Source organism: Oratosquilla oratoria, chromosome 31 (assembly GCF_046742065.1).
Source record: "Oratosquilla oratoria isolate Oo_2021 chromosome 31, ASM4674206v1, whole genome shotgun sequence".
In the NCBI taxonomy this organism is placed as follows: Eukaryota; Metazoa; Arthropoda; class Malacostraca; order Stomatopoda; family Squillidae; genus Oratosquilla; species Oratosquilla oratoria.
The window spans coordinates 22,101,312-22,113,950 of record NC_134807.1 but is presented as its reverse complement, the minus strand read 5'-3'; the positions used below and the strand labels follow the sequence as shown (position 1 = coordinate 22,113,950).

The following is a 12,639-nucleotide window of genomic DNA, read 5'->3' as shown; positions in this document are numbered from 1 at the left end:
TATATATATATATATATATATATACATATATATTATATATGCGCTTTTACAACTTTATATGTATGTCAATATGCATATACATGTACATACGTATGAATATCTAATTTTTCTTCGTGTACATATACAGATATATTTTGTCGTATTCACAAGAATACAAGTACTATACTGGATTACTTACATTCATTCTTACAGAAGAGGTCATATTCCTCATGTGTCCAATTTTCTTTGGTAAAATCAAACCTCTTAATACACTTTTGAGTCAATACACCCATGTATATCTGGAGTCCAAGTAAGGCAAATACGGAGAGAGAGAACACTGTCAAAATGATAACATCCCGGAGATTTTTCACTGACTCAATCACAGCACCCACGATAGTCTTCAGACCTACAAGGAAGAGAAAGAAGAAGAGATGTCTGTAAGTTGTGATGCCGTAACATAACACTGACGAGATGTCTGTAAATTGTGATGCCGTAACATAACACTGACGAGATGTCTGTAAATTGTGATGCCGTAACATAACACTGACGAGATATCTGTAAATTGTGATGCCGTAACATAACACTGACGAGATGTCTGTAAATTGTGATGCCGTAACATAACACTGACGAGATGTCTGTAAATTGTGATACCGTAACATAACACTGACGTAGTCAAGGTATATACATATATACATATATACATATATACATATATACATATATATATATATATATATATATATATATATATATATATATATATATATATATGCTAATAAGAACACGGATAGGTGTGTTCACTTATGCAAAGTAGACCACTTGAAAAAAGAAATTAACGAAGCAAAGCGCTTTCGTATATCACATGCAGTGCAAAAAGTACTTTTTGCACTGGATGTAATATACGAAAGCGCTCTGCTTCGTTAGGTGTTTTTTCCAAGTGGTCTACTTTGCATATATATATATATATATATATATATATATATATATATATATATATATATATATATATAAATATATATATACATATATATTTATATATATACATATGTATACATAAATATATATATATATATATATATATATATATATATATATATACATATATATATATTTATATACATATGTACATATACATAAATATATATATATATATATATATATATATATATATATATATATATATATATATATATATATATATACACGTAATGGAGAGGGAGAGAGAAAGAAGAAGAGGTCTGTAAATTGCAATGCTGTAATATCACAATACTGATTTGGTAGATATAAACACTTATTAGATAGAAATATGTATAATATTACTACTAAACACGATAATATAAAGCTAGTAATAAGTGTACGAGGTATATATTTACATAACTGCCTGTTCGGTGATGTTTTATAATTGTGTCTATAGAATAACAAAAAAATCTTTAGCTGCATCAATGTCCCCTGGTATCAAGGGAGTTCAATGTATAAAAAAAATAAAAATGAAATAAAATAAATAAATAAATAAATAACGTTTCCATAACACAATTGGGTCAATCGTTTTTCGGGTTAATTTGAAAAAATCTTCTCTGCTAATTATGAATTCCTTTTGATGAAATTACTAGTTATCAAAACTCTACTTTTGTTGGTGCTCTGATATGATCACCAATACGTCCCCACTGTGTAGATAAATTTAACGACTGATTGGAATGTTCATCAAATCTGATCACGGGGCGTGTTTGTTCCCGCCTCCCTTTCCCATCGGCCGTCAACGACAGCAACCCATAAGACGAGTTCTTGACTTACCCGGGACGATGGCAACAGTCTTGAGAGCTCGCAACACTCGGAAGGTTCGGAGGGCTGCAAGGTTGCCAAGATCAATGCCCATAGTCACGTACCTGCAGGGGGAATGGCGAAGATGGAAAGGGAAAAGCAAGATTAGTTCACATGAAAGTAACTAGATGGGAAGCATTTCAGGTTATACACAAGGAAAATGATACAATACGGATAAGCGATCCAACTAAATCAGTTTCAGATTCCTCTTAGCAATGGTCAGCGTTTCAGTAAAAGGAATTTATATATATCGTTCTTGAGAACGGTAAAGCCAGCATTAAATTCCTAAAGACTTAAAAGATGATGCCATGATGAAAAAAGGGACTTTGTTGATACTAATGAAAATGCACAGTAGCATAAAAGTAAAAGATAGAAAATAATTCTCACAATCATCTGTAACGCAAATAAGAGGCAAGGGCTGTGTCTTTAAAAAAAAAGTTTGAGAAACAAGATACTAAACACATCAAAAATAGAACGAGTCAATGGTACTTATACCTTGGTAATCTTGATGAAATGATGATGACAAGACTGGGTAAAACTAAACAAGAGGTAGTAATATTAAATGTTAAAGTTCAACTGGGATTTAGTCACAGTGCATCTTGAGATAATGAGGAAGCTGACTAGGAGTGAAAGATCAAGTCGATAATACACATCTAGACTGGGGAAAGTCTGCTGTGATCTTCATATATTTTCAATATAACAATTACCATTGATCTCTGTAGGGTTTAACAGTAAATTGACGCAAAGTATAAAACAATAAAATACACAACCAAATATGGGGACCAAATGCGACAATTTGAAGTTAAATGAAAATCCTACACGAAGGCAAATGAAATTATAGTTCAAAAGACAGGATGCGTGACGACCAGGTAAATATAGTAAACGAAAACCAAAGATGAAATGAACAGAAATGTATTTTTTCAGAAAAAATTAGGAGTAAACTTTAAGCCCACTATCGGAGAAATAATATCAGAAGTGCAGGAAAACTGTATATTTCGACTACTATCTGTAGTCCTCTTCAGCAGAATGAAGGTAGTCGAAATATAGTTTTCCTGTACTTCTGATATTATTTCTCCAATGGTGAGTATAAAGTGTACATTTACAAATGTGTTATAACATTACATTTTTCCAATTAGAATTAAGTTAAAAGGGCCAACACATGAATACGTACATGTCCCATGTAAGATGTATGCATGATATAAAAAATGAAAAGTTCAAGTAGAACTGAATCTGCAGAACAATACTCCATTTAGTGAAGAGATCTCTGACTAAACTTCCAGTATAATATAAGCCAATAAAAAAACATAATGTTCATCATCCGCTGAGGTGGATTTGCTAGCAGACGACGTTAGCTGTTGTGAAATACATAATTTCAGCTACTACAACATAAACCTGGGGTTCGTTGCCTTTTTTCTTAATATTGATTCAAGTTTGTATCTCCATAGTGTGGGCCATCTGCTTCATACCTCGATAGTTAACACATTACTACACATCTCCTTTATCATTGTAGACAGATCCCATATCCTATCTGATATCTTCTTCTGTTGATATATCTTGTTGATCAAATCCAATAAGAAGTCAACTCCTTCATTGCACAAACTTTTCCAAATTTCAACTGGAACTCTATCTGGTCCATTTGTTCATTTTATTCAAGGTCTGCTTTACCTCAAGTTTAGAAATATCTGATGCTTTTCTTCCATTAAGTACACCATCATCTCTCCTGAAACTTCTGGAGTTTTCTTTATTGAAGAGCATACCGAATATATTCCATATCTTTTTGTTATTTTCTTGCTTTATCACTTTATATCTTTCAAGTGGTTAATTTGGGTGAGATTTTTTTTTGCTGGCTTTTCAGTCCTATGTATATTTTTTCGTCTCCTGCAGTTTCTCAATTTTTGTAAAATTCATTCAGAATCACAGTCTCTGGTAATTGTTTTTAGCTATTTCGTTTACTTCTTTGTACATCTGATTATCAGTTGTCGAAAGTGCTTTAGACTGGATAACTATGTTACTCTGCTCCGTTAGCCGTTTGCCTGTCTATTTGTCTGTCTGTAACGTTGTCATGCACGTTTTGTCCTTTGGTTTGATCATAAACATACTATGGTGATGATGATATGGCTTAACGTCACAAACCCCTCCTATCGGAAGGCTAGGACGGTGCCCCTTACAGAGGACTTTGTAGCGTGGAATTTAATGAACCATGCCCGAGGTTCAACTTCGCCGGTGACAGGATTCGAACCGCCATAACATCGACCTTCACCGTATGTATCGACGCCCTAACCCGCTCAGCCAGCGAACTTCCAAATACTATGGAACCTTATAAATATTATCCCAAAAATGAATCCTATCAATTACCTTAGATCTAGGTCAAAGTCAAAGTGATGTAAGATATGATTTTTGCTTGAGGCTCCAATACGCGAAGAAGTCATACCCGTTACATTAATCTGACCATTGTTTGTGATCGTTTCTAAACGGGTTGATAAAGTATATATTTTCTCATGTTTCCTCAATGGGATTTATCAATTTTCTTCTGCTCTACCTCTATCATATGCCTTTGCAGACTTTCTTCTTCCTATTTTTTTTCGAATCACTTCCTTCCGTATGTAACAAGAGAAACTGGCATGGGGCGGCTACCAAACGGGTGTGTTAGGAAAACTCTCATCAGAAGGAAGAAATGTCACGAAACCGTGATACTGTGGAGAGCAATGTTTCCCCAAATCGGAAAAATTGAATTCTTCCCCAAGGGGTCCTTTCCCCCGTCTTCGGAAGCTTCAGGTCCTTTTCCACTGCATTGCAGTCGACGTCATGTTGCTTATTGCATTGTGGCTTTCCATAAATTCCACGAACCATGATAACGGGTTTAGATTAGGTTACGTTAGATGATCTAGGTTAGGTTAGCTAGGCTAGGTTAGTACAAATGATCCAAACTTGGGGAATAGAATTGTTTTTTTTATTTAGCTTTTCCACCAAGGTGATGTCATTTTTTCATTCCTCAATTGGACAAAGTCATTTGGTGTTTATCAGAATAATCTACTTCAAGGGCAACTCCATGACGAAGTGAACAATGTCAAACCTCTCTCTCTCTCTCTCTCTCTCTCTCTCTCTCTCTCTCTCTCTCTGTCCCTCTCTCAGTTGAATCAAATTCCTTGCCGCTAGACAGGCACTGGCCTGCTCTTGGTGTTGAGAAAATGATCACTCTCAGCCAATGAGACGCTAGTAAAGCTTCTGGAGTTCTTTTACCTTATATAGAAAGTGAATTCTACTTCGAGGGATCTTCGTTCTTGTTTCGGAAGTGTCTCCGTTTTAGCATCTCAGAATCCCTAAGTTATGTCGAGTTCTTTGATACGAGGTAGCGAACCTATTTTTCACTTAAGGGGTCATATGAAGCAGAATGAAAGAAAAGCCCCTCTATACTGACGATGTTGGAGAGATTAGCGCAACGTTGTATAAGACCGATAGTTAAAATATCATTCGGCCGGGGAACAAGAGGAGAGGTGACCATTTGTTCACAATCTTCTATTAAATTCCTCCATTTCATTCATTTATTTATTCTATTTTATTTCATTTTAGCTACCACACACTGAGGTATGGAGGCAAAACTTTCCAAAAGCAATAAACTGACTGGAAAAAGCTTATCAGGTGTGATTATGTACTTTGAGGCTGTCACCGCCTCCTTTACAAAAGATCTTGAGGGTATTGTATGTGTACATAAAAACTCCTTCTCACTCCGAGAACTGGGAAGACATGACCGAGACAACGAGGTGACTGAGTCTAGTAGATCTATTCCTCTTAAAGACTCATACTTTCAGTCCAGGATCCTCCTTTGTCAGGGTTCCTATGGGTCTGGATTTCAACGAGTCTACAAGAATTCTATTTAAAAAATCTACCCATCATCCCACCCCTACATAGTTGGAAAGGAGAAACCCATGGTAGCGCAACGCCCGGTCAGTTGCGGCAAGTTGCTCTTTTGTGCCGACGTTCGGTCGCTTCCCCGCATGACCAGGGCTGTCGGGAATCAACGCGCACTGCGGTGGGTCCCGGGAATTGAACTCACGACCACCTGGTCATGAATTCAGGATTGTTTATCTTTATTCGGGGACATTTAATTTGGTCTAACGTTTATATTGTACAATTCATGAAACTGGAGCCGTTTGCAAGTGACTATTTTGGCGTTGGAAAATAGGATTATGAGGCAAATAAGGTTATGAGGAACCGCATAGCCATTTGATATTATATTTGACATTTGGAACAGTTTCAATGAAGAGCCAAAGCCACTTCAACGAGATGCCACAATATACCAACTCATCTCCTTTCCTGTACGATGACAAGCCAACTTGTCCTTCGGTCGTATTCTTAAAATTGGGGCCCCAGGTTTTCCAGAAAAAAGCGGCCGTTCTTGTGCAGTTTGGGACCCCAAATTTTTGTTTACGAATAAGATTCCTTATCCTATGGATTCTGCATCTCGTTGTGAACATTCCAACTACCCCAGGTTTTCCAGAAAAAAGAGGCCGTTCTTGTGCAGTTTGGGACCCCAAATTTTTGTTTACGAATAAGATTCCTTATCCTATGGATTCTGCATCTCGTTGTGAAAATTCCAACTGAGACCGGCGCTTCCGTTTTCTTTTGCTAAATCATCATATCCTCATGTATGTGCAATGCCAAACTGCAGGTTTGTAGGACGTTCATTAAAAGAGAGTATATAGAAGGATCAATAAAGTAAAAAAAAATAGTATATAAAAGGGTTAATAAAGGAAAAAATCAGAAGCTTCCACAAATGCTTGATGGAGAGATTACATTCACCACTTTGACACAACCAACTGGATAAAACTAAGAAAACGCGCCAGCCAACGAAAGAGAAAGAAAGAACGAAAGGAAAGAAAAATAAAGTTGAATGGAAAGACGAACTCGGGGGAAGTCTTCGCCGGCGCCGGCTCTGTGACTCAGAATGGGCGTGGCGCCGTGGCGAGGCCTGGGAACCGGCAAGCAAGCAGGCAGGTTTCCCCGGTACGAGAAACGGCTCTCGTTCTTTGCGAGAACACTGCAGTGCTTGCTGCAAAGTCTCTTGTCACAACGTAAATACACACACACACACACACACACACACACACACACACACACACACACACACACACACACACACACACACACACACAAATATAAGCAAGTAAGAATATGTACATACAAATACCATCCAACCATCTCTTCTCCTTCTATCCTTCCCCCCCTTCTCTCTCTTGCACTCCCTCTCTCTCTCCCTCACTCTCCCTCCGTCCCTCCCAACCTCTCTCTCTCTCTCTCTCTCTCTCTCTCTCTCTCTCTCTCTCTCACTCTCTCTCTCTCTCTCTCTCCTCGTATTTCTCAACCCCTCTTCTTTATACCCAAACGCACACAGGCATGCGCAAACACGCCCGCTCACGGACATATACATATACACAGGGTAATTAATTTGTACAGGCAAGTACTAAAGTGTCACCCGGCCATCAGAGAGCCACTTCCGTCTTGGCACCGCAGCTCCTCGAGTGGCACTCGACGTCACGAGTGACAAAGGACCCTGAACTCCACCCAACACAGAAATGACAAAGGTACACATAAAGGCACATTTTACACTCACTCACTCACACCCACTCACTCACTCACTCACTCACTCACACACACACACACACGCACACACACACATAAACGCACACAAAACAAACAAACAGTTCAACTCAAAGATGTGCAATTGAAAAGATTATCTTTTGGTCACTCGTCGGCACGTGACAATTATGATATTTCGTTGTGAGACGCACAGAAAAGTACCGGACTCTTGTTTTTAACATTTCCAGTACTATCAACAATGGTAGGCATTTATTTCAATATGTATGAATAAAAATAATCTAATGATATTTAGCAAAACATGGAAAAACTTGTTTTCATAGTTGTACAAAAGTCATATGTGGACACTAAGAGTGTGGGAAGAGTGATGTGTGTGTGTGTGCGTGCGTGTGATTCACCATGGTCTTGGGTCACGTGTTGGACTCGTGATCGACAGCTATTTCCCTCCCGGAAGAGAGTTGAGCTCATATATGACCGATCTAGGGGTAATGCTGTGACCTTACATGCACACACACACCCAACTCCCACCCACGAGAGTTGGAGTAACGACTAGCAGCGCAGTGATACTGAAATAATTTCAGCCCTGGGCGGGATTCGAACCCGGGCCGCCGTAATGGCGGCCGAGAACGCTACTACTACGCCACGAATCATGTGTGTGTGTGTGTGTGTGTGTGTGTGTGTGTGTGTGTGTGTGTGTGTGTATGTGTGTGTGTGTGCGCGCGTGTGTATGTGTGAATATATGTGTATGTTGCCTAATGTGTGAATATGTATGTCTGTGTGTGTATATGTGTGCGCGCACGTATGTGTAAGCCATTTGAACTAGACTCTCATCCATAAACATAATCACTGTCGACCACGGCGCTACTTCGTGAGAAAGGGGGTAATGATGATGATGAGCCTGGTTACTGTGTTTAGCATGAAAAGAAATCCACGTTGTGGGTCAGAGAGAGAAGAGGCACTTACGCTAAGGAGATAACAACGAAGTCCAGCCAATTCCAGGCGTCGCGCAGATATGTGAAAGATTCCAGAATGAAACCTCTGGCCATTACTTTCACTCCTGACTCGAACGTGTAGATGGCGGTAAACAGCACTCTGTCGTATAACAAGAGGAGATTAGATTCATGGAAGGCAACGGGGAAAGAAGTAAGGGAAGCAGGAAGGGAAGAAGGAGAGAGGAAGAGATGAAGGAAGGTACTGTAGGAGAGAGGCCACACGCAGAGTATGGGATCCATCCAATGTATTTAACGTTTCGCCCTGAAGAAGCCCTGCTGGGCGAAACGTTAGATAATTGGATCCCATACTCTGCGTTTGCCCTCTCTCCTACAGTGCTGCTGCAGTCGTTGCTGCTTTTACTCATGAAGGAAGGTAGGGAGGAGGTAGCAAGTGAGAGATGGAAATCGTTTGTGTTTAAACGGATGACAGATAAATCAAGAAAGAGAGCTAAATAATTAGAAGGAAGAAGATAGAGAAATAGATAAGGAGATAGAGAGATATAGATAGATTGATAAAGATAGAGAAAGAGATATAGATAGATTGATAGAGATAGAGAAAGAGATATAGATAGATATGTTCTGTAGATAAAAACGTTTAATATCAATACATGAGCTCCCTTAGAGATTAGATAGGCTGGCTATAACAAAACCTATATAGTGTTGTGTAAAAAAACGTACCATTATGCCTTGAAAATGACTAGGCTACTTCTTGGGAACAGAAGAAAAGATTTCCTTGACTGTGACTGTATTTGTCTTTAAACATCACTAAAGATATCACTAATGTTTGTATGTAGGTCAAACCCGAATCTAGTGAGGTTTAGTGACAAGCTCGCTAACCTAAAGATAAAGATTAACATGAGCAGAACATAAAAGACTTAGTAGCCAAATAGTGAGCGCTGAAACTTTCAATTATTTTAAGAGAAGATTAGATCCTTTTATGGATGGGTGATGTTGGACATAGCACTGCCTAAAGTAGGCCTTATGGTCTCTTGCAGTTTTCTTCATTCTTATGTTCTTACAACATCTTTGTTACCCTCAAGGTAATTATTAACATGAATTTGGCCCCCAAAAGATGCCTGTTACTTTACAATCAAACATAAAAACATAAGAATGGTGGAAACTGCAAGGGACCATAAGGCCTACACTAGGCAGTTCCACGTCCATTACCACCTATCATCCCCATCTATAAAGCTATCTTTCTCTTAACCCCTTTGGTATGATGATTACTACGTGGGCGTCATGAGGAGCGAGTGGGTATATAAGGATGCCGGAATCAGCATCTTTATATATATATATATATATATATACATATATATATATATATATATATTCATATATATATATATATATATATATATATACATATATATATATATATATATATATGCATGCAAAGAAATCACAAAACACACGTGATGAACTATTTTTTGCAGAAACCACCGGGATATTGAAAAAAAAAAAAACAGATACCGAACGTTTTCGTCTATTAAGACATTTTCAAAAGTACAAAGCACAAAGACTTTGAAAATGTCTTAATAGACGAAAACGTTCGGTATCTGTTTTTTTCAATTTACCGGTGGTTTCTGCAAATATATATATATATATATATATATATATATATATATACATATATATACATAAATATATATATATATATATATATATATATATATATTGTAGTTGTACACGAGTTACCCCCGGATTCTGTGAACTGGTTTGATCACGTTTTTGTCTGTATTATTACTCAGAGTAAAAGAGAACATGTAATGCAGCAGTGACTATGTATATACCAATGCGAGTAGTGTGATGCATCGTACATATGGCAGCCGATGCTGCGCACGAGAATTTGAGTCATACTGAAGTGGTTAAAACAATAAACAGTTTCAGCGGACACTACGTGGTGGTTACTAAACCTATTCCAAACAGAAACACAAAGACTTACTCTGAAGATTCAATAGTCTCGGTGGGCGGGAGGATCATAAGGACACAGTTGGCAAGGATGGTAATTATGATGAAGAAGTTGAAGAGTGGATGGATGAGAATGAAAATGGATGTCCTCCTTACTGGGTTGAAGGGTGTTAAAATCCACATTGCATCTGAAGCACTGAATCTGAATATGTCCTTGCCTTTGCTTATCACAACGAAGGTCTGCAAGAGAACAAGAGAGGTTTCTGTCAGTTAAGGATGAGCGTGATCCTGAGGTATACAATACACATACATTATCATCTTCAATTGGGGGTATACCCCAGGAGGCGCGTTGCTTCACTCCCAGCAAGCTCTCATGCAGACACCCTTCCCATTCCAAACAATTCCCGACAGGTTTGGTCAATTTGCAGCAGCCATGAATTCTGTGGACGCCGTCCCCTTCTTCGACTCCTCCATCGAGGATTGTCTCTTGTGGAGACAACGCTGAATAGGATCAACATCAGGGAATCGTGCCATATACCCCATATAGCTGGAGTATGTAGAGACATAGATTCATATATACAAATACCAAATGACCTTATAAGAGAGGAAGGTAGCCAGCCATAGAATGGACCCACCCTTCACCAATATCACATCCATCCACAACCCATTTGTTTCCCCTTTTATCTTAGCTCCTTGTGGATGAAAGGCCATCCCTATCCTCTGCCCCACTGACTGGATCATAAACAATGCAGCAAGACATAGCACTTCCATAGCAGGGCCCAAGAGCCATAGCTGGTCTACCCCCACCTCTTCATTTACATGGCAACCCTCCCAGTTCATCCATGAGTATACACACATAATGGTAATAATAAGCATTAGGTAAAGGAATGGCGAAGGTCATAGATTCACAAGAGCCCCAGGGGCTAGAAAGGATGGACAAGAACAAAAATGTCATCATTATTAGGGGCTGGGTACCTGGAAGAAGGTGAGGGTAGGTAATTAGGAAACTGAAAAGTAAATACAATTATATGTTCTATCGCTGCATCTTGGAGTTGTATATATACGAGTATATATGCTGCACACCTCTTCTCGAGTCTTGCTTTGGTGAATTCTAGAACAAGATCTGAGATGAATCATTATTAGGATTGAAATATTAGTTGCTTAACTAAGATGGATTAACTCTTTTAGGAAAATTAATCTCTTTTAATTCCCGGACAGCCGGCCTTAGTTATTTGCCGCTGGCCAGAATTAAGCTATTGAAGTTCGTCACTTCGGTGTCAGATGAAGTTCTGGGAGAACTGCAGAGACAAGCAAGGCAAAGAACAGTGGTACTAGCACTAGCAATAGTACTAGCACTAGAAACAGTACTACCATTAGCAATAGTATTAGCACTAGCATTAGCACCAGCATCAGCAATAGCACTAACGCTAGTACTAGCACTCACACTAGCACTAACACTAGGACCACCACACCACTAGAATCTGCACTAGCACTAGTACTAACACTAGCACCAACACTAGCACTAACATTACAACCAACATTTACACTAAAACTAGCACTGGCACGCACTAGCACTGGCACCTCACTAGCATTAGCACCAGCATCAGCAATAGCACTAACGCTAGTACTATCACTTACACTAGCACTAACGCTAGCACCACCACACCACTAGAATCTGCACTAGCACTAGTACTAACACTAGCACCAACACTAGCACTAACATTACAACCAACATTTACACTAAAACTAGCACTGGCACGCACTAGCACTGGCACCTCACTAGCATTAGCACCAGCATCAGCAATAGCACTAACGCTAGTACTAGCACTTACACTAGCACTAACGCTAGCACCACCACACCACTAGAATCTGCACTAACACTAGTACCAACACTAGCACCAACCCTAGCACTAACATTACAACCAACATTTACACTAACACTAGCACTGGCACGCACTAGCACTGGCACCTCACTAGCATTAGCACTAGTATCAGCAATAGCACTAACGCTAGTACTAGCACTCACACTAGCACTAACGCTAGCACCACCACACCACTAGAATCTGCACTAGCAATAGTACTAACACTAGCACCAACACTAGCACTAACATTACATCCAACATTTGCACTAACACTAACACTGGCACCTGCACTAGTATTAGCAATAGTATTACCACTAACACCAACATCACCACTAACACTGAAACTGGCTTAGCACTAATACCATTACTAGCCCCAGTAGATGCCAACTCTTGTTGTGTTTTAAGAAACCACTGTGACGTCATTTCACGTCCCTTCTCCCTCTTTACCTTCACACTCTCTTTCAATGCACTCTCTTCTCTTTACT

At 39.0% G+C, this 12,639-nt stretch overlaps 1 protein-coding gene across 11 annotated transcripts in view; it reads right to left on the bottom strand.

The window, feature by feature from the left end:
- Window positions 1-12,639, bottom strand: part of para (sodium voltage-gated channel paralytic) — a 639,183-nt gene that overhangs the window by 136,216 nt on the left and 490,328 nt on the right. For all 11 annotated transcript variants that reach the window (XM_076213401.1, XM_076213402.1, XM_076213403.1 and 8 more), the window contains 4 exons: window positions 10,327-10,532; window positions 8,356-8,484; window positions 1,771-1,862; window positions 179-385 (listed from right to left, as the gene is read on the bottom strand). In XM_076213401.1, coding sequence (XP_076069516.1) covers window positions 179-385; window positions 1,771-1,862; window positions 8,356-8,484; window positions 10,327-10,532 — 634 coding nt within the window. The remainder of the gene's footprint in view (window positions 1-178; window positions 386-1,770; window positions 1,863-8,355; window positions 8,485-10,326; window positions 10,533-12,639) is intronic.